At 44.0% G+C, this 20,315-nt stretch overlaps 1 protein-coding gene across 1 annotated transcript; it reads right to left on the bottom strand.

Annotated features, from left to right (window-relative positions):
* Positions 1-3,495: 3,495 nt before the first annotated feature.
* Positions 3,496-3,846, bottom strand: LOC144689325 (histone H2B type 1-L-like). The gene has a single exon (XM_078556363.1). It carries the CDS (start codon positions 3,844-3,846, stop codon positions 3,496-3,498), a length of 351 nt encoding a protein of 116 aa, XP_078412489.1.
* Between the last annotated feature and the right edge of the window lie 16,469 nt (positions 3,847-20,315).

Below are 20,315 nucleotides of genomic sequence, written 5' to 3' on the forward strand. Positions count from 1 at the left end.
TAGCCTCTCAGCCCACTCTGCAATAAACTTTATTGATTGTAACAACCTAGTGCATTTTTCCAAAATGTCAATTAATTTTTAAATGTGGAGCTTGCTTTGGAGCTAGCTTTTCACTTATGGGAAATGGTAGAAAATTGGATACAAAGTGTGCATCCGTCACAACCCATCATATAATATCTTTTCACCATATGCAAATATAGATTAAACATTTATGTATTTTTGGATGAATATACTCGTGAGTAGGAGGGATGTGAATGACGGAGTCTGAAACATAACAACAACTTGGATTTATATATGATCCTTAACATAGTAAGACATTCCAAAGTGCTTCTCAGGAACATTATTAGACAAAAATTGATACTGAGCTACATATGGAGATATTAGGAGCAGTGGTCCAAAGCTTATTCAAAGAGATGTTATATAACATTCACAGCACAGAAACAGGCCGCTCAGCCAAACATGTCTAAACAATGGTAAGTGTGCTCCACACAAGCCACCTCCCACATTACTTCATCTCACTCTTTGAACATATCCTATTCTTTTTGCCCCATGTATTTTTCTAGCTTCCCCTTAAATGGATTGTTTTAAGGAGTGTTTAAGGAGATGAGAGAGGTATAGAGGTGGAGAAGGGTAGGAAGGCAATTTTGGAGCTTAGGGCTTAAGCAGTTGAAAGCACAACCACCAATGCTGCTGCAATGAAAATTGAGTGGCCGGAACTGGGGAAATGCAGAGATCTTGGAGGGTTGCAGGTCTGGAGGAGGTTACAGAGAGAGTGAAATTGAGCTCGTGGAAAGATTTGAACACTTCTCCATTTCCAGTTGAGGTAGAACAGAGTCAGACACAAAGTGAAGCTACTATACTGTTCAAACAATCTACCTTAACAGCAACAACTTTAAAAAAAAATCTTGCAAAGTACCATGTGAACTTGGGCCCAAATTCTGGGTAGTGGACCTCAGTGTGCTGAAATTAAACTGTAACTCAAATACAGTTTCACATTAAACTCTTACATCCAGCGAAGTCAGATTATCACAGGAGCTTGAGTGAGATGAAACCATATTTTCAAAAGTAAAAGACCATTGTTAATTCACTGAACCACACATGTCCCTCTACCTGCTAATTGTTATTTGTGCAGAAATAATATAAACACAAAACTGCTGCTGGCATTTCTGTGCAATGTGCCAGTAACAGCATTTTAACAGGGAACATTGGTCCGCAATTGGCAAAGGTCATTTATTTCATAATGAGTTTAATTTTCAATTAATAAGGACTCAGAGGCATTATTGGTGGATAGTCTGTATCGAATACAAAAAAACCCAGAAATAATTCAACTGCTTCATTAATGTCGTTCAGGGAAAGAAACCTAACATCATTATTTGGTTTGACCAATGTGCAACTTCAATCCCACATCAATATGCTGCAGGTGAAATTAAGCTTGATAGCTCCCATTTTCTGGGCACTACAAGTGCTCTTATGGTTCAAAAATGGAAATGGCTTCTGGTGTGCATGTGCACACTTCTGACATGAAGGTGCCATTTTGGTAAAGGAATAAAGTGTGCCCACTTAACATTTACTGGAAATATGCAAAGCAGGCAGATCATGTCATTAATCAACTGTATGACTGATTAGACACCAGTGCAGCCATCTTAGAGCTCTACATTCCAGCTGACGCCCTCTCTTAACCTTGCACAGCTTAACACAGGTTTAGTAGCTTGAAGGACCTCCCACCCAACTCTAATCCCAATCAATGCCATTTAAAGGCATCACAAACTGCTTGCTGGTTACTTGCCAGTTAATTTCCTCTGGCTGTTGCTACAATTCTTCACATTTTGGTGTTTTTCATAGTTGCTTCAAGTTTTAAAAATCTTGAAGATGAGTTTCTGGAGTGTGTTAAGGATGGTTTTCTGGAGCAATGTCATGAGGAAATGACTAGGACAGGCTATTTTAGATCCAGGCCTGAATTTCATGCTTGGTATGTGCGCAAAGTTGGCAGGCCCGGAAGCGGATGCAGATTCCGGTCCCTGACGTGATCACATTCTCAACGCAATTCCACGCTGGGTGGCCCAGTAAGTCCCGCTCAGCATGAAACGTATCTTCTGGTTGGCCTGATAGTGCGGGCAGGGGTGGGAACGAGTCAGGCTCCGGGTCCAATGGTATCCTCAAGACTTTGGTAACGTCAATTAAGTTTCCAATGGAAAAACAGATAGGTCCTGGAAACATGGAAACGAATTTGATGTTAATACTGTGGCTTTTTAGCTATGAACTGATTCTGACTAAAACCTGAATTCTGATGAAGGGTCATACAGACTCGAAACGTCAACTGTGTCCCTCTCCGCAGATGCTGTCAGACCTGCTGAGTTTTTCCAGGTCCTTTTGTTTTTTGTTCTAGTTTTCCAGCATCCACAGTATTTTGCTTTTATCTGACTAAAACCTTTATTGACTCATGTATTTGTATATAGTAGCTCTGAAATATGTATTGAAAATCTACAGGTTGTGCCCGGCATCTGCCACTGATCTAACTAAACTTTGTGGCAGCAATGAGCAAGCTGTGGATGGGGGGATGGGGGAAGAGTTGCACAGGGAGTTCCCTTTATCTACTTACATTAGTTAAGAAAAGAAAAAATAATGAATAAGCATTTCTCCAGCACCTTTCATGACTTCAAGACATCTTGGAGTGTCTCACTGCTTTTTGAGAGTGGTCACTGCTACAATGTGGAGAATGTGCCGGCCAACCAATTTGCACAGAGCAAGCTCCCATAGACAACAATGTTGAATCTTTTACATCCATCTGAGAGGGTAGACATGGTCACAGGTTAACATCTGACATGAACACCTGCACCACAGACAGTGCAGCACTCTCTCAGGACTGTGCTGGGACTGGAAGCCAATGTGCTAAACTCTCTGAAGTGGGACTTGAGCCTATAACCTACTGTACTCCAGAGAGCAGAATGCTCCATGATATCAAGGGTGCATCTGGTCTACCTGCTACTGCAGCAGCTCTGGACTGTCCAGCTGAGGCGGCACAGCTAGGGCTAGTGGCCACAGTGTGTGTAGTTGGGGTGGGGGGGAGGGGGGGAGGGACGTGGTGGACAAAGTGAGGGTGGGGGTGCTGGGATGCTGGGAGCTGCAAACAAAGTGTGGTTGTTCCAGTTTGTGCGGGAATCATTTAAAAAAACTGTTTTTTATGATGTAGGGATCTGGTCATATTCCACATCTACTGCTGGGTCAGTTGGTACACCTCCAATGACAAACCTGCAGTGTCTGTATGCTAGGTCATAATGAAGGCCTGGGTCATGGAGAGTCGGACGTTCAGAGAGCCCCTATCCTCAGCTCAACCCATACACCCCTCCCCATATGATTACAGTGACAATATGCCAAATAGCCATGGATTTTCAAAGCCATTATCTTTTGGAAACATCAATGCTCACCATGGTTTGTACAGACTGATCTATTCTGTTAGAACTTTGGCACAGATTTATAATCTTTAGAATGATAGGCCTAAATGGAGTTGGTGTACTTGGTGACCACTTTCGTGCCTTTGGACACGGCATGTTTGGCCAGTTCCACTGGCAGCATGAGGCGGACAGCGCTCTGGATCACCCTGGCCGAGATGGTGCGGCACTTGTTGCAGTGAATGAGGTGCAAAGCCTTGGAGGCGATGCGCTCGAGAATGTCGAAAATGAAGGATTTCATGACACTCATATCCTTGAACGAGATCCCAGTGGAAGGGTGGACCTGGATCAGCGCCCTGCACACATAAGTGGAATAGCTCTGCTTGTGAGATTTCCTCCGCTTCTTGGACAGCTTCTTGGTGACTTTAGCTTTAGCCGTCGCCGCCACCTCAGGCATTCCACTCGACTTGGACCAACTCAAATCAGCTCAGATTTATAGGTGGACCAGCTTAGAAAGCTACACAATCAAAATGAAGTTTGGCAAAACTCAGAACTATGACAACAGAAAAATCACAAATAAAATGAAAGTACTTGTGCTCCCCAGGCCTTTTATCCTGCCCTTGGATGATAGATTGATTAAAAAATGTAACACCCACCTGCCTGTCTTGCCCGTGCAATGAGCACAAAATCACATGAGCAATATAAAATTGCTGTCTACTTGGTTCACTATTGGTTTAATTGGCCCTTTAATTGTCGGCGGACACGACTCCGACTCCTGCGCACGCTCACCGACTGTAATGTTGAGCGTCTGAGCGATGACCTCGGGACACACGCTGACATCTTCTCATGCTATTTTATGTGCGTTCGGGTCAGGCGCTCACCCGCCCAATTTCAACACATAAAATTCAGGCCCAGATCTTACAATGGATATCTGAATTATGAGATGAAAGTTTCTGTCATCTAATTAGCTCTCATCTTTTGATTGTATTATGACACAGCCGATAGTAAAGGCTGAGCTACTCAAATCCCAGAGGAAAGCTTGAAACAACTGTCATAACCCATTTTTGTAATTTGTATGTTTTGAGATGCAGGCTTTGAATTCAATAGTCATGTGACCACCGAGTCTCAAGAGATTTTTTATAAAACTAAATTAAACATTTATTAGTACAAGAAAAATTGTAAGTACATACATATGTCTACAAAATTACTACTATAATAACTACAAAAATCCCCTAATTAACCTGACTCTCAGTTAGACCCCCGTTAAGGCAACAATAAAACTCATAGATTTAAAAGATCTCAGGCAAAGCACATTTGACCTTACAAATTCAAAATGTGGTTCCTTGCAGACATAGTTGCAGGCATACAGGCTGCTTAGATCTTAAATACCTCTGCCTTACACACTCGAACTCCTTTCTGTTTATATCTGGCTTTTCCTTTGAATGTAAATTTCCCATTGTATTATTAGGTTTTTAATTTTACCTCTTCTAACAATAACATCCTTTGATTTCACCAATATAATCAGTAAGCTGAAAAAAATAAACACATTGCTTGGCATCTTCTAGCTAGGTACACGATTTCACCCATTCTTTTGAATGCTTTATTTAAAAATGCCCCTTGACACTTATGTTTCTAAATGTCCCCAAGTTTATCTATTTCTTTCTATACATCAAAGCACCCAGACTAGCTGGCTTTAATGCAATTAAGACACACACGCATTCACACACATAGACACAGACACCAATAAACTCTATTTTAAAAAATAATTTCCAATAACATTATAAACATTAATCTCTGAATGGCAGTTGAAACAACTGCAACTTACATTTATGTAGTGGTCTTCATGTGTTGGAAGGTGACTCAAACCATTTAGCATCAGGACTAGAACCCAGTTAATTATGGGAAAAGGAGAAAGTGAAGAGGGAAACAGAAGAACAGAAGGTATGATTGAAATTAAAGATTTTGAAGAGGTCTTTAAAAGTGTGGGAGCTTGTGGAGGGGGTGTGTTAGTAGTTTGGATTGAGCAGAGAATTCAAAGACAGGGGCATAGAGACTGAATGAGTGGCCACTAGTGATGGAGTAAATGGAATGGAAGACAGAGAGAAGTCAGGTGTTTGAGAAGCAAAGGTTATGCATTACTAAGTTAGGAATGGGCCTAATTGCATCAGACCATGGGACAATTTGAAAGGAGGAATGACAATTTTGAAGTCAACTTCATCGCCGTGGGGAATCAATGGTGCTGGGTGTAGGTAGGCATGATGGAAATGCAGGGCTTTTGTTAGTGAATGAATTTAAATCTCTGGACGGTTAGAGCAGGAAGCTTACCAGGAAAGCATTTAAGGAGTATTGGTCTCATGGGCTTGGACTTTGATAGGGTTTTGATAAATGTAGGAAATGAGGTGGACAACATAATCGGAACTGATTGGATGTGAGGAATAGAGCTGAATTTGGGGTCAAGCAGTGCACCAAGGTTTTGTCCTTTCTGATTCTACCTGTCATGCCACAGGGAAAAGAACACACTCAAGGCCATACTGATGCAGGCAGGAGTCAAAAAGGATCGTTTTAACTTTACCAAGGTTCTGCTGGAGGAAGCTTTGGTTTTGGGCAAGCAATTAGCAAGCAAGGAGTAATCTTTGAATCAACAAAGGAGTCAGAGAAGTAGGGATAAGTTTCGCTATTGTTGTGGTATAAAGATGAGACCACTCAAGTCTGTAAGTTTCTAGTAAGCAAAGGTTTTATTCAAGCATATGCTGAGAGAGATCACCCTGGTTGCTTGTCCAAGGATCTCTGACAATACAAGGTCTGCGTAGCATATTTATATCTTTTAGTTATCACATTTCACTATACTGCCTAGTACAACCTCCAGTTACATACATAATGAGCAGTATTATTCAAGGTGCAGATGCCTCGTTATCTCACTGGGGGGCTGGTAAATGCCTTGGTTCTAACATCCTCCAGTCTATGCTCTTCTCACTCTAACATTTGTTTACCCAGACTGTGAAGGTCATTAAGTTTTATGACTTGTGATTGTTAGTTGGGTTCCCACAGTACCAAACCCATCATGCCTATGCGTTAGCTATATTTCCCACCATGCATAGAACAAGCTTTTACAGCTACAATAAAGTTATTAATGCAAATAACTACATTTATCTACTTTTAAAGCTGTTAATGTGCATCTTAATACCAGTTTTAATATTGAATTATTTCATCATGCCCCTTCGCTATTATAACAGCTGACCTCATGGTTCCCGGTAATGCAGATGATAAAGAGGTAGAGAAAAGTTGGATTCCTGGGACACACTCGAACTGCCTGTGTAGACAGAGGAGAAAAAACAATTAAAACCAAGGTAGCTTCTGCATTGCAACACGTGTTGGCCCAGGAGATTGCGATGGAGTCTGGAGGAGAATGAAATGGCCAATACTATTGAAGAAAGCAAAGCAGCTGAAGAGGGTGAAAAGGGAGAGAAAAATATGGTAACAGTCACATATGATGTTGATTGTGGCTTTGACTGATTCAGATGTACAATTTGTGATGTTTAGGCCAGATCTGATGGTGGGCACCAGGTCAATCAAATAAGTGATATGAGCTTTCAGCCTGCTGATTTGAGGCCATGGAAGTGGCTACTCTCCTGGGCTGGAAAACTGTTCAGGATCATAGATGTTTAAGGCAGCACTGGGAGATGAGTTCAGTTGGGAAATAGCTGAAAGTAACGCTGGGTGTCTCGGTGGTTGTGAAGCAATTCATTGGGCAAGAGTTTTGTAAAGACAGATGAGGGAAATAGAGAAAGCAGACAGAAACTGGGATGTTGGGGTTGAGAGGGTATGGTGAGGAAAGAGGAGGCATTTGAATACAGGTCAGCAACCAATAAAAACAAAAAGTGGATCAAGAGTAAGAAAGCACTGAGAATTAGGATCAATAAAAATTTAGGTGCAGTTAATGGGAAAGATGAATCGGTCCTGAGAAAAGGTGATTAGAGTCAGTGGCAATCTTGAAAATAGAGGATGGTGTTTGGAAGAGATTCTAGGATCTGCCTATGGGTGAAAATTTCAGTACAGGTTGGAGGATTAAGAGTCCACAGTTTGGTCTTGAAGCCAAAACCTTAGGGTTGGAAAACATTGTGTTACTGAGGACACCATGAGAAACCCAAAGACTAGCACAATCAAAAGGAAATCAAGCAAAACTCAGAAATATGACTGCAGCAAAATCACAAAGAAAATGAAAATGCTTGTTCTCCGGGGGGTCTTTTACCTGGCCTTGGATGACAATTTGATAACACGTGCTGTCCATCTGCCTGTTTTGCCCACGTGAACAGCACAAAATCGTGCGGGCAATGTGAAATCTCGGTTAATCGGCTTTTTAATGGCCTTAGTTGGCCCCTTAACTGTTAGCTCCGGCTTCGTGCATGCCCGCCAACGGCAATATTGCACGTGTACGCAATGATGTTGGGACGCATGCCTGACGTCATTTCGTGCAATTTTACATGCATTCGAGTAGGCCGCATGCCCGACCTCAGAATGTATAATTCAGGTTATAGTATTATGTAATGAAAAAGGGCTAATTAATAATCTTGTTGTAAAAGAACCTTTAGGGGTGCATGACCACAATATGATAGAATTTTACATTAAGTTTGAATGTGAGGTAGTTCAATTTGAAGCCAGGGCGTTAAATTTGAACAAAAGAAATTACGAAGGTATGAGGAACAAATTGACTGAGGTGGATTAGGAAAATACATTAAAAGGTATGATGGAACATAGGCAATAGACAGCCTTTAAAGAATTATTACATAGCTTACAGCAATTATACATCTCTTTAAGGCACAAAAACCCAAAAAGGAAAGTCAGTCAACCATGGCTAACCAAGGAAGTTAAGGATTGTATAAGAATAAAAGAAAAGGCCTATACAGTTGTCAGAAACAGTAGTAAACTTGAGGATTGGGAGGATTTTAGAATATAACAAATGAGGATCAAGAAACCGGTTAGGAAGGCAGAATAGAATATGAATGTAAACTGGCAAAAAATATAAAAATGGACTGTAAAAGCTTCTATAGGTACATAAAAAGGAAATGTTTGGTTAAGACAAATGTGGGTCCATTACAGGCAGAGTCAGGAGAACTTATAGTGGGGAATAGAGAAATGGCAGAGAAGCTAAATGATTACTTTTGTCTTTCTTCACTGAGGAAGATACAAGAAATCTCTCAGAATTAGAGATCCAAAGGAATAGGGAGAATGAGGAATTGAAGGAAATTTGTATTAGTAAGAGGGCTGTATTGGAGAAATTAATGGGATTGAAGGCTGATAAGTCCCCAGGACCTGATGATCTACATTCCAGAAAGGTGAAAGAGATAGTTATAGAGATAATGGATACATTGGTGATCTTCTTCAAAAATTCTATAGATTCTGGAATGGCTCCTGCATATTGGAAGGTAGGAAATGTCACTCCGCTATTTAAGAAGGGAGGGAGAGAGAAAACAGTGAATGCAGACCTGTTAGCCTTACATCAGTAGTAGGGAAAAGGCTAGAATCTATTCTAAAGGATGTGATAAATGGAGACTTGGATAATAATGACCTGATTCAGCATAGTCAACATGGATTTATGAATGGAAAATCATGTTTGATAAACGTATAGGAGTTTTTTGAGGATGTTACAACAGGATTGATAAAGGGGAGTCAGTGGAAGTCGTATGCTTGGGTTTTCAGAAGGTTTTTGATAAAGTCCCCCACGGGATGTTGGTTAGCAAAATTAAAGCACATGGTTTAGGAGTAATATGCTGACACGGAATAAGGATTGGTTATCAGGTAGAAAACAGAATGTAGGAATAAATGGGTCATTGTTGTGTTACCAGGCTGTGACTTGTGGGGTACCACATGGATCAGTATTCGGGCCCCAGTTGTTCACAATATATTTCAATGATTTGGAAGTGGGGGCCAAATGTAATATTTCTAAGTTCATGGATGACACAAAGCTGGGTGGGAATGTGCCTTGTGAGGAAGGTGCAAAGTGGCTTCAAGAGGATTTGGACATGCTTAGGGGCTGGAATTTTCCAGCCCCCACTGCGCCGGAACTGGTGAGGCATTGAAATCTTCATTCACATTGGCAGGACTGGAAGATCCCGCTGCCGGGAGGGGCTGGAAAATTCTGGCCAGTGAGTGGGCAAGAACATGGCAGATGGAATATGATGTGGTTATCCACTTTGGTAGGAAGGATGGATGTGCAGTGAATTTCTTAAATGGTAAAAAGTTAGAAAGTGTAGATACACAAAAGGACCTGGGTGTCCTCATCAATAAATCACTAAAGGCTAACATGCAGGTGCACCAGGCATTTAGGAAAGCTAATGGTAAGGTGACCTTCACCGCAAGAGGTTTTGAGCACAGGAGATGCGAAGCCTTGCTTCAATTGTATAGAACCATGGTTAGACCACATCTGGAGTACTGTGTGCAGTTTTGGACCCCTACCTTAGGAAGGGTATTATTGCCATAGAGGAAGCATAACAAAGGTTCACCAGACTTGTTCCCGGGATGGCGGGACTGTCCTATGAAGAGAGATTGGGGAAACTGGGCCTAGAGTTTCGAAGAATGAGAGGTGATCTCATTGAAATGTACAAAATACTTAAAGGGATAGACAGGGTAGATGTTGACAGGATGTTTCCCTGGTTGTGGAGTCTAGAACCAGGGGACACAATTTCAAAATAGGGGGGAAGCCACTTAGGACTGAGATGAGGAGAATTTGTTTTACTCAGAGTGTTGTGATTCTTTGGAATTCTCTATCCCAGAGATCTGTGGAAGCTCAATCGTTGAGTACGTTTAAAGAGATTGAAAGATCTCTAAATGCCAATGACATAAATGGATAATGGGATACTGTAGGAAAAAGGCATTGAAGCAGATGATCCCCACGATCATTAAATGGCGGAGCAAGCTCGATGGGCTGAATGGCCCACTCCTGCTCCTATGTTCCTACAGAGTGCAGTATAGCAGCTGCTTAAGTACTTTTTGCTGATTTCAAAGCTTCTGCACAAATCAGTTGCTCCCAGTTGCTCACAAATAGGCTCTCTTCAAAATCAAGAATGCCTGGGAAATAAGGAGAGGTCATTCAGAATAGGGCAAGGTGCTGGAAGAAGGGGGAGAAGGGGGAAAACAGCTCTCAGCAGGCGGCCATACCCACCCAGGCTGCTCAATGAGCAATTCTCCTACATGAACCTTAGCAACGATCAAAGTTTGAAACATCTACACTTCAGGAAGGAGGTTGTCACTTAAATCTGTTAACTGCTGTAGCCACAACTCCAACCTCAGAGCAGGTCATGGACTACTTGCCAGTTACGGTGAAGATGACCATGACTATGAATTTTTTGTGCCTTGCTCTTTACAAGCTTCTGATGGAGATATTAACAACATCTCGCAGTTTGCAGTCCACTATTGCATAAGGGAGTCACTGAGGCTTCCTATCCAAAGACAGACAACTTCATTTCATTCCCACTTACTAGAGAGAAGTAGGCGGAGCAAGCACAAGTTTACAAGGTTGGCAACGCATACTTTGTTTTGCATGCACCACATGTCAACTCTCTCCTGTACTGGTACCAAAAGGGATTCCACTCCCTCAGCGTGCAGCTGGTGTGGAACAATAGGCAGAGTTTCTTGCAGGTCAGTCCCCAGTATTCTGGCACCAGTCATGGTGCTTTCATTCTACAGTGTTTCACTGTGTCAGCATATTTTAGCCACCATGGAAAATGAAAGGTTGGCTATTAGATGGCAAGGGTTATCTGCTGATGACATGGCTCAATACTTTGCTTTGCAATGTGCACACTTGCACAGCATGCATGCAATGAAAGACATGCTGTCACAAGAAATCTGATGGAGCAGACAGCTCTGAAGGAGCCCAATGGCACTTGTTTGAGCTGCTCTCAAGGGTAGAATCTTAGCTATGGTGGGCGGGCTGGGTGGGAGCAGGTGGGGGGTTGGTATGGAGCCGATCGCTGCCCTCAATCGGTTGCGCGCCACCATTTCTCATGGGCGGGCCAATTAAGGTCCGCCCAGCGTAATGCGCAGCTGGTAGTGCTCAGTGGTACCTGTGTGGGCGGGGGAGGAGGGAGAGTTGGGGCCAGCAGAGTGCAGCAATCTCCCTGAGGCACGGTACTCTTGTGGTGCTCAGGTCTCCATCGCTACACTCAGTGGACTTCATCAACAGCAAGGGCTTCAACTCACTGAATGTGCAGCTGGTATGCAACCACCAGAAATGCATCCTGCAGGTATGCGCATGGTTTCCAGGGAATGTGCACGACGTCTACATCCTGAGTCACTCACAGATCCCTGCAGTCTTCCAGGGTCCACAGAGGCTGCAGGGTTGGCTTCTTGGGGGCAAGGGTTACCCACAACCGGGAGGCGGCCTTAGACTGCATTAGAGCGACACTATAATGAGGCTCATGCAGCAGCTCGCAACTTGGTAGAGCAGACAATCCGGATGCTGAAGATGCGGTTCTGATGCCTGGATGGGTCTGGTAGAGCCCTGCAATACAGTCCACAGAGGGTGTCACGCATTGTCATTGTCTACTGCGCCCTTTACAATCTGGTGCTGCAAGAGGGTGAGGAGCTGGCTGAGGAGGAGATGGAGGAGCTGCATATCTCCTCCTCTGAGGAGGGCACCGACAGGGATGAGGGTTCTCGCACTGGATAGGCGAGGCAGGCGCACTCGGGAGGCCCTCTTGGCTGCCAGATTTGTGGAAGGTGATGACGACATGCAGTGAGGTGTCCCCATGGATCCTCACATCACAGTTGTGAGCATTTGACTCCAGTCTGGCTTATCGCAGCTCCAATACCCTCTGTGAGAATGCTCCTGTCATGGAGATGCATTGGAGGCTCTAATAGTCGCTCGATTGCAGGAGGATGATGGCAACATGCAGTGAGGACATTCCATAGATCTTCACATAGCCTCTGAGAATGCCTGACTCCTGTCTGGCCGAGGGCAGCTCGCTTGTGCTCCATGATCAGAGACACAGCCATGAAACTTTAGACGCATCTGATGCTGTGTCCGCCTTCAGCACCTCAGCCCTTCAGGAGCTGGTGCACAGCATCACTGGTCACAGATGCTGGTGTGATGGGGGCCAGTCCCACTTTAAAGGTGCTGAGAGCACACAGAGAGTATGAAAGAACTCTGTGGCGCCTGCCCGCTATATTCTGGCAACAATGACCAGTACCGCTGAGGTGCAGGCATCAGTAATGTTTCCAGGGAGTGTGAGGCTGGACCATCACTGTGGTCTGAAGGCCGCACAGAGCACAGGGAAGAGGCTTGGGCTGAGCCACCTGCCTTTTATCTTGTTCAGAGAGGTTTCACATCTAAGTGACAAGAACACTGTTCAACAGAACAAGGAGCCACAGGCAGGGAGACATTCTTAAGAGTTTATTGACAATAGTGAACATTATGTACAAGTGATCAACACCCATGGCCAGGCTGTGCAACTATTTTTACCTAACTTTCCTAATCCTGTCACTACCTCCTGGTGCTCCCCAGATATCCACAGCAGAGGTGGAGGCAGCCTGCTGCCTGTGTCGCACTGTCTGTGATGACTTTGGCGGACGTCCTTTGGAGGGCCCCGGCCTGCTTTCAGGGTCCTGCTGTGTGGCAGTGGCTCTCTTTTTGGCCTCTGAATTTGGATCTGCGGAGGTCACAGGAAGAGGGGATTTGGATGGGCTGGACACTTTCGGGGTCACCTGGGTGGATCGCCCGGAGTGTGCACCTACTGATCCTCCTCCCTATGGGTGCCCAAGGGCCCCGGCTGACTCCGTGAGCGGAAGGAAAGCTGGAGTGAAATTGAGCTGCCTCGCATCCCTCTCGGGTACTTACTGTTGGAGGCCAACAATGGCATCAGCGATGGAGTTAAGCCCACGCAGCAGTGGAGAAGTGACGTCCTGGACCAAGGTCTCCATGGCAGCCGCCATCCTGCCAGTGTTGACCTCAGTGCATTGCAATGCCGACACTATCACCTCAGACTGAAGATGGATGGATTCCTCCATCGTGCCTTGCAATCTGAGGAGTGCAGTGGACATCCCTTCCTGTTGCTCCCGGGCTTGCCTTTGCAGCAACACTCTGGCCTCCAGCAGTCCTCCGAGTGCCGGGGACCTGGGAAGTCCCTGCCTCCATCTGCTGTCGATCAGAAAATGAGATGTGCTCACCAGATTGTGATCCCAAGGCTACTCTGAAGCTTGGTCCCACCGAGGTGTGTGTCTCTGCACTGGTGGAAGGTGTGGGTGAGCGCTGTGATGGGATATCAGGGAGGGTGCCTTCAGATTGCTCTTCAGAGGTCTCTTCAGAGCTTGGAGGCCCTGGGTCACGGACTCTGTCGGCTGTTTGGCAGATGTGTCTGTGAAAGCAACGGGAGTTAATTAGTGCATGGCAGTGGCCTGTGAAAAGGGCACATCACTCATGGCATGGTTGTCTGATGGATGTTGTGCTGCTGGATCCTCATTTGGTAGAGCAGTGCCAACCTCACCGTCAGCACAGGAACAACCCTGATAATCGCCGGCCAGCTGGATGGCTCTGTTTTCAAATTCTGTCAGAACTTTGATTTCTGGCATCCCTCCACCCGTCTGCGACCTTTCCCTCCTGTTGTGAGCCAATTTGTCCTGCATGGATAGAGATGGGGATAGTGTATCAGGACGTCTGCCAGGCTAGGCATACTTACACAGATGATAAGGATGCCTGGCCTATGTGGGTGACGAGTCGTCCCATGGATGGGATGATGATGATGACAGTGTGTGTGAGAGAGTGAATGGTGATGTCCCTTGCACTGGCAGTGAGTGAGGGCCCTGTGGATGTGTGATGGGTTTGTGAGCATGTGAGTTGGGAGTGATGAAAAGAATGACTTACCCTGGCGGAATGGAGGAGATCATTCACGCTTTTGCGGCACAGGGTGGCTGTCCTCCTCTACAGGGTGTTTGCGCTGACCACCATTGCCACCACCTCCCAAGCAGGGTTGGTGACATTGCTACCCATCTTTTTGCCAGATCGGGGGTAGAGCACAGCCCGGTGGGCCTCCACGGCATCCAGCAGTTGCTCGAGGGACCCATTGTTGAAGGGCAGGGCTGTAGTCTTTTTGCCTTTGCTGGCCATATCTCCTGGACAGTGGTGATGAGCTGGTGGTGATGAGCGCTTTGTTGGCGGCTGCCTTTTAAAGATGTGGCCACCGTGTTGCTACAGCGAGGTTCTTGTGAGCAGGCGAATGAGACCCCGCCCACCATGAAAACGGCGTGTTTCCCGGGAATGCATAAATAATGAGGCAGGCTCAGGAAGATACGGCGTGAAAACCCGCCATTTTCGTTGGCGGGTAAGACTCCATTTTACCCGCCCGCTACCACACAGTGCAATTCTGGGAAAATATCGCTCCTGGACTCCTGTGACTCCCAGCTCCTAGGAATGCTGGCTGCAATCTGAGCCTTCATGGCAGCAAGATTAGCTCGTGTGTCTACCGTCTGAGCTTCCACCGAAACATTCAGACTTTTTGTGGAACCTGCTGGTGCTGCAATGGAAGCTAAACCCATCTGCCCCATGATCGGGTCCAGAAGTGTCATCACGGAGTTGACCCCGAGTCCCACACTGGATAAGCTCCAAGCTCTGCGCAGAGCCCTATGCCAAGTTGATGGAAGACTCCTCTATACTCCCTTGATATTGAATGCAGCTTTCTGGTCGGCATCTCAATGCACCAGGCATTTCCGTGTGTACAACCATTAACCTTTTCCTGTGGCCTGATGCATCAGAGTGCTGAGTTGAATCCTCAGCAGCAGAATTCATGTGCAACCTCATCCTCTGATGAGCTAGTACCTACACTATCTTTGCCCCCTGTCCAGGCTATAGCGCACTTGTGCCAATAAAATGTTGCAAGATCTGAGCATTTTGTGATACTGCCCTCTCTGTCGGGGAGGTATAAATTAAGTTAGTCCAATAATGGCTGCCTGCAGCTGAGAATATGTTAGTTTCAAACCGTGCAATGCGGATCAGTGCCCAGTGTCTTACCACATGCAGATCTGGCTTCTATGCTGCTCTCTAATATGTGTGCATTGTCATTATCTGAGCAGTATCTGACAGTGTGAACTCGAGTGGCATTGTGTCTTCATCATCATTGTTTTCTTGGACTTCCTCCACTGTCTGAGCAGGTTAGAATTCTTAGGTATCTAAAAGGAAAAAGGGACAAGAGTAAGATTGAGGTGGGGAGGAGAGTATAAAGTAAGCAGCATGGCCTGGATTTTCACCGAGTCAGGATGACTTGGGAGCTCTTTAAAAATGGCAGGCATGTCCTGATTCCCTGGACTCTGACCCCATGTTTGATTTCAGGAGTGTCTTGAAAAATACGGACTGGTACCTATCAAAAGTCCGCATCCAGGACTCCCACCCTGGACGGCTCCATTGCAGAGATAGGCACCTCCTACTTCCTGGCAATTTTCATGGAGTCACGGTTCATGACCTCTCAGAGGATTTATAAACCCTAGTCTGCATTAGGGGCCTTTTAAAAGGTAAGTTCAAAAGGTCCTCCTCATGCCCCCTGTGCCAGGTGCTGCCCTTCCATCCACCTCCCATGGTCCCCATGCAAGGCTCTGCCTTTTCACCCACCCTCCATGGCTCCTCACGCCCCCATGCCAAACTATGGTACTTCCATGCCCATTGACCCACGATGCACTGTCTAGAACCAATGACCCCTGTAGTGACAATAGGATGTGTAAAAAAAAGCTTTGAAGGAAAGTAATTCATTCAGAACCTTCTTTAAGGTGGAAAAAGTAATTTGACTACAAGCTAATAGAAGTGTCAGTCATCCAGAGCCTTTAAAGTATCAATACAAAAACCACAAACACAAAACCACTGAACATTGTGTAACCAAACATTGTGAAATTGACAGCAGAGGTATGAGAGCCAAAGCTGCCAATCAAACAATGTTTTCTCTGGGCCTCAGCTGTTTCAATAAGTGTAATAGAAGTCTGGGCTGTAAGCCAAGCCTCATTATGTATGCTTAGCTGAGAGCCCAGACAACCATTATGCTTGTTAAAACAGCTGTGCTGCAGAGAAAACATTGTTTGATTGGGGTAGATGGGGGACATGAGGTGGCATGGGTGGGGCATGGAGAGTGTGTAGAGGGTTAAAAGGTGTGGCGGGTGAGGGCTGAAGAGTCTTGTATTTTAATTTTAACTGGGACAAAATACTACAGTATTGAATTGGGCCTTTTAAATAGCTCACCTCCACACCCGGCAGCCCCTGAGGCTGCTTCCAAATTTCTTCCTGGCTCAGCTGGCCCAGCTCTATCCCACACCCGCCCCCTCACAATGAAGATCCCACCTTTTCTAGCATTTTCTCCTGAGGTTGGCAGGTCAAGCCGGGAACTTTCCCAACTCCCGCTATCAGACTCGAGGATGAAAATCCAGGCCCATATGTTTATACCATCTGCAGCCTGTGAACTAGGAGAGATTGTGAGATGAGGGGAAGTAGGATGTAAGAAGGAGGATTATGTAAGAGAATATCATCATCTTCAATAGATTCAACGCCATTGCTGGCCATGTCTTCAGTAATGACCCTTGCAATATTACCAGCACCATCTCCTCCAGGTGATAGAATATGCAGCCAAGCCTTTTGTGCTCCAGTTGGTTCCTGTTGTCTCCTGTTGTGCTCAACCTTTTCCTACGAGAATGAGTTAATTGTGCTAGTGAGTATAATAAATTATGTTGTTCTAGATGATGTAGTTGCCATAGTAGAATAGCTGACAGTGTGTAGAAGCTGTGAGATTGGCTATGAAGCTTGCAACCATGCTAAGTGTGTGGGGGTGAGGTAAATCATAGCAATGTTAGGCGTGAGTCCTGAGATTGTTTGTAGGTAAGTCATGGAGGTGTGATGAATTGAACCGTAGCTGGAGCTACTGGTGCAGTTGGTCAGATAGGGCACTGGAAGATGTATTCGTTGGCCTTGACCACACATTTAGGTCATTAAATTTCTTATGGCAACTGCCTTATTATTGTATGCCTGAAAATCCTCTTGCCCCTTGCGGATACAGGACATCTCACCTCTTTTCCACCTCCTCCACTAAGACCTCCAGTGCAGCATTGGAAAATTTCAGTGTATCCTCTCTCCATATTCAGCTAATGTTCTTTTTTGCATACCACTATTGTAAATGATGTCAGCAGTGGTTCAAAAAGAAAACACTGTACCATCTCTTCAGCTCAACTAGGGATAGGCAAAAAGTGTTGACTTTACCTTTGGAGTAAATTGCAATATCTTTTGAATGCTTTATGTTTGCACCAAGGGCATTGCACATTCAATGTAGAGTTTCATATTTTTTTCTAACTCCGGTAAGCTTGTTCACTAAAAAGTGTTTACAATTGACATTAGAATACTATAAGCAACTTCCTTGGAACTACACCCACTCCTTTGCCTTATTTACATGTTTAAACAATACTGTGGTGATACATCCAGTGAAGTTACATGGTGGAAAGCAACCAGCTCTGAGGAAACTCCTGGTCAATTTCTGTTTGTCTCATTGGCCAATTTATGTTTGTCTCTAGCTCACAAGCTCCAAATGATATTATTATGACACAGCAGTTGGTAAAGCTGAGTTATTTAAAAATCCCCGAGGGAAACTTTAAACAACTGTCATAACCTACATTTTTAAGTGGTATGTTTGAGATGCAGCTCTAAATTCAGGAATCAGATCACCAGTTCTCGAGAGGTTTTTGTATCAACTTACATTAGGCATGTATTAATTTATACAAGTTAAACATATACACATGGCTACAAATTATTACTACCACAACTTTTAACTAATTCCCAAACTAATCTCCACTAAGGCAACAGCAACCCATAGACTTTAAGCAGATACCAGGCAAAGCATGTTCATCCTACAAATTCAAAATTAGGTTCCTTTCACTTTAGTTCCTCTGCAGACACAGTGGTAGGCTTACATGCTTTGATCTTACATTGCCTCTGCCCTGCACACACAAAACTGCTACCTGTTATACCTAGCACATCTCATTGAATGTAAATTCTCATTGCATCACCAGTCCCTTTGAACTCCACCACTTCTAACAATAAATACCACTATCCCACAACATTAAGGATTGACTAGCCCCTGTGTCTCTTAAAATTTTAACATCTTTACCTACTCCACCCTGTACACATGGAAAGACTTTCCCTTCACATGCAAAGTCTTTAAATATTTCTGCAACCTGCTCCTCAGAATTCTCTTCAGTAAACTGAACATATTCCCACTTTTTCACCTTTCACTGATTCTCCCTGTTTCACCTGTACACAAACCATTGGTTTACCTATGCCTGAACTTTAGAATCAACAGTACTTTTGCTTCCAGAGCTTTTTTGTACCCCAACAATTCCAACAGATCTTTCCTGCAATCTACAACACACTGACTTCGTGTGCCCCACTTTATTACAATGGAACACCCATCTCAATTTTCGAATTTCACTTCTACCTTCAGCACCTTCCTTTTTATTCTGAGAGAAAAGTTCCTGGGAACTTTCAGCTACTCCTTCTCTTCCCTGACTGCCTGCCTTCTTTTCACCTTCCCACTTTTTATCCTTTTCCAATTTGAAAGGGTGACAAAAAGAAAGGTTTAGCTCTATGAACTAACTCATCATTATCAGCTATCTCAGCTGCTTGTCTTACAGAATCAACCCTCTGTTCCTCCACATGAGTTCTCAATACCGAAGGGATTGAATCTTTAAATTCTTCCAAAAGAATGACTTCCCTAAGAGCTGCATATGTTGTCTCTATTTTCAACTCCTGTATCCACCAGTCAAAATTATTTTGTTTTACTCTTTCAAACTTAATATAAGTTTGCCCAGGCTGTTTTCTCATATTCCTAAATTTCTGCCTGTATGCTTCAGGAACAAACTCATATGCACTCAAAATAGCCTTTTTCACTGCATCATAATTCACCGACATTTCTTCTGATAGCGAAGTATATACCTCATGCACTCTACCTAATAACCTTAGACTGTAAGCATAATGCCCAGTTTTCCTGTGGCCATTTAATCTGTTTAGCTAGCTTCTCAAATGAAATAAAAAATGCTTCAATATCTTTTACCTCAAACTTTGGAAGAGCTTGTACAAATTTAAACATCTCCCTATTGGGTTCTACTCTGGAGATAAGTCCTTCCTCATCTATTGGTGTCTCTTTTTTTAACTGCCAACATTTTCAGTTGGAACTTTCTCTTTCTCGTTTTTTTTCCCTTTCCTCCTTCTCTATCTTCACAATTTCTAATTCCCTTTTAAAAGCCATTTCTCTGTCCTTTGCTTCTGATTCATGTTTTTCAGTTCATTTGCATATTCAAATTCAAGCGCCTTCATTTGTAACTGAAGTCTCACTATCTTCAGCTGTGACTCATTTGTGTCAGATTTCACGTCTAATGGTAAATGCTGCACTATACTTTTAATTATATCTGATTTCCTAGCCCCCTCAGGTAACCCCAATTGTAACTTATCTGCCAACTCCGTTAACTTACTTTTGGTCATTTTCTCCAACCCAATCAGAGTTATCCCTTCTACTCCCAGACATGTCTTATCAATTGTCAAAACCATCTTGAAGTCTCACCAATTCTAAAATACCTCACCAACTCCTGAATTCAAAGTGCTTCTGGAACTTGTTATCTTAAGGTTCACCAATTCCAAATCAATCAAGGAATTAGAAATATTTTTATCCTGCTAGAGCCCCCAATTGTTATGACACAACAGTTAGTAAAGCTGAGTTATTTAATAATCCCAGAGGGAAGCTTTAAACAACTGTCATAACCTATATTTTTAAATGGTATGTTTGAGATGCAGTTCTAAACATTCATTACTGAGCAACAGCAATAATTTGGGAACGTGTAAAATGATATATTTCACTGTGTTAAACCAGTGTGAATACATTACTAGGCTTTGAACATTGCTGCAATACTTGGAGCATGCTC

Source organism: Cetorhinus maximus, chromosome 14 (genome assembly GCF_964194155.1).
Source record: "Cetorhinus maximus chromosome 14, sCetMax3.hap1.1, whole genome shotgun sequence".
NCBI classification, from domain to species: Eukaryota; Metazoa; Chordata; class Chondrichthyes; order Lamniformes; family Cetorhinidae; genus Cetorhinus; species Cetorhinus maximus.

What these genes read in the sequence shown, in the direction of transcription:
- LOC144689325 (XM_078556363.1), bottom strand. Translation starts at nt 3,846, where the DNA reads ATGCCTGAGGTGGCGGCGACGGCTAAAGCTAAAGTCACCAAGAAGCTG.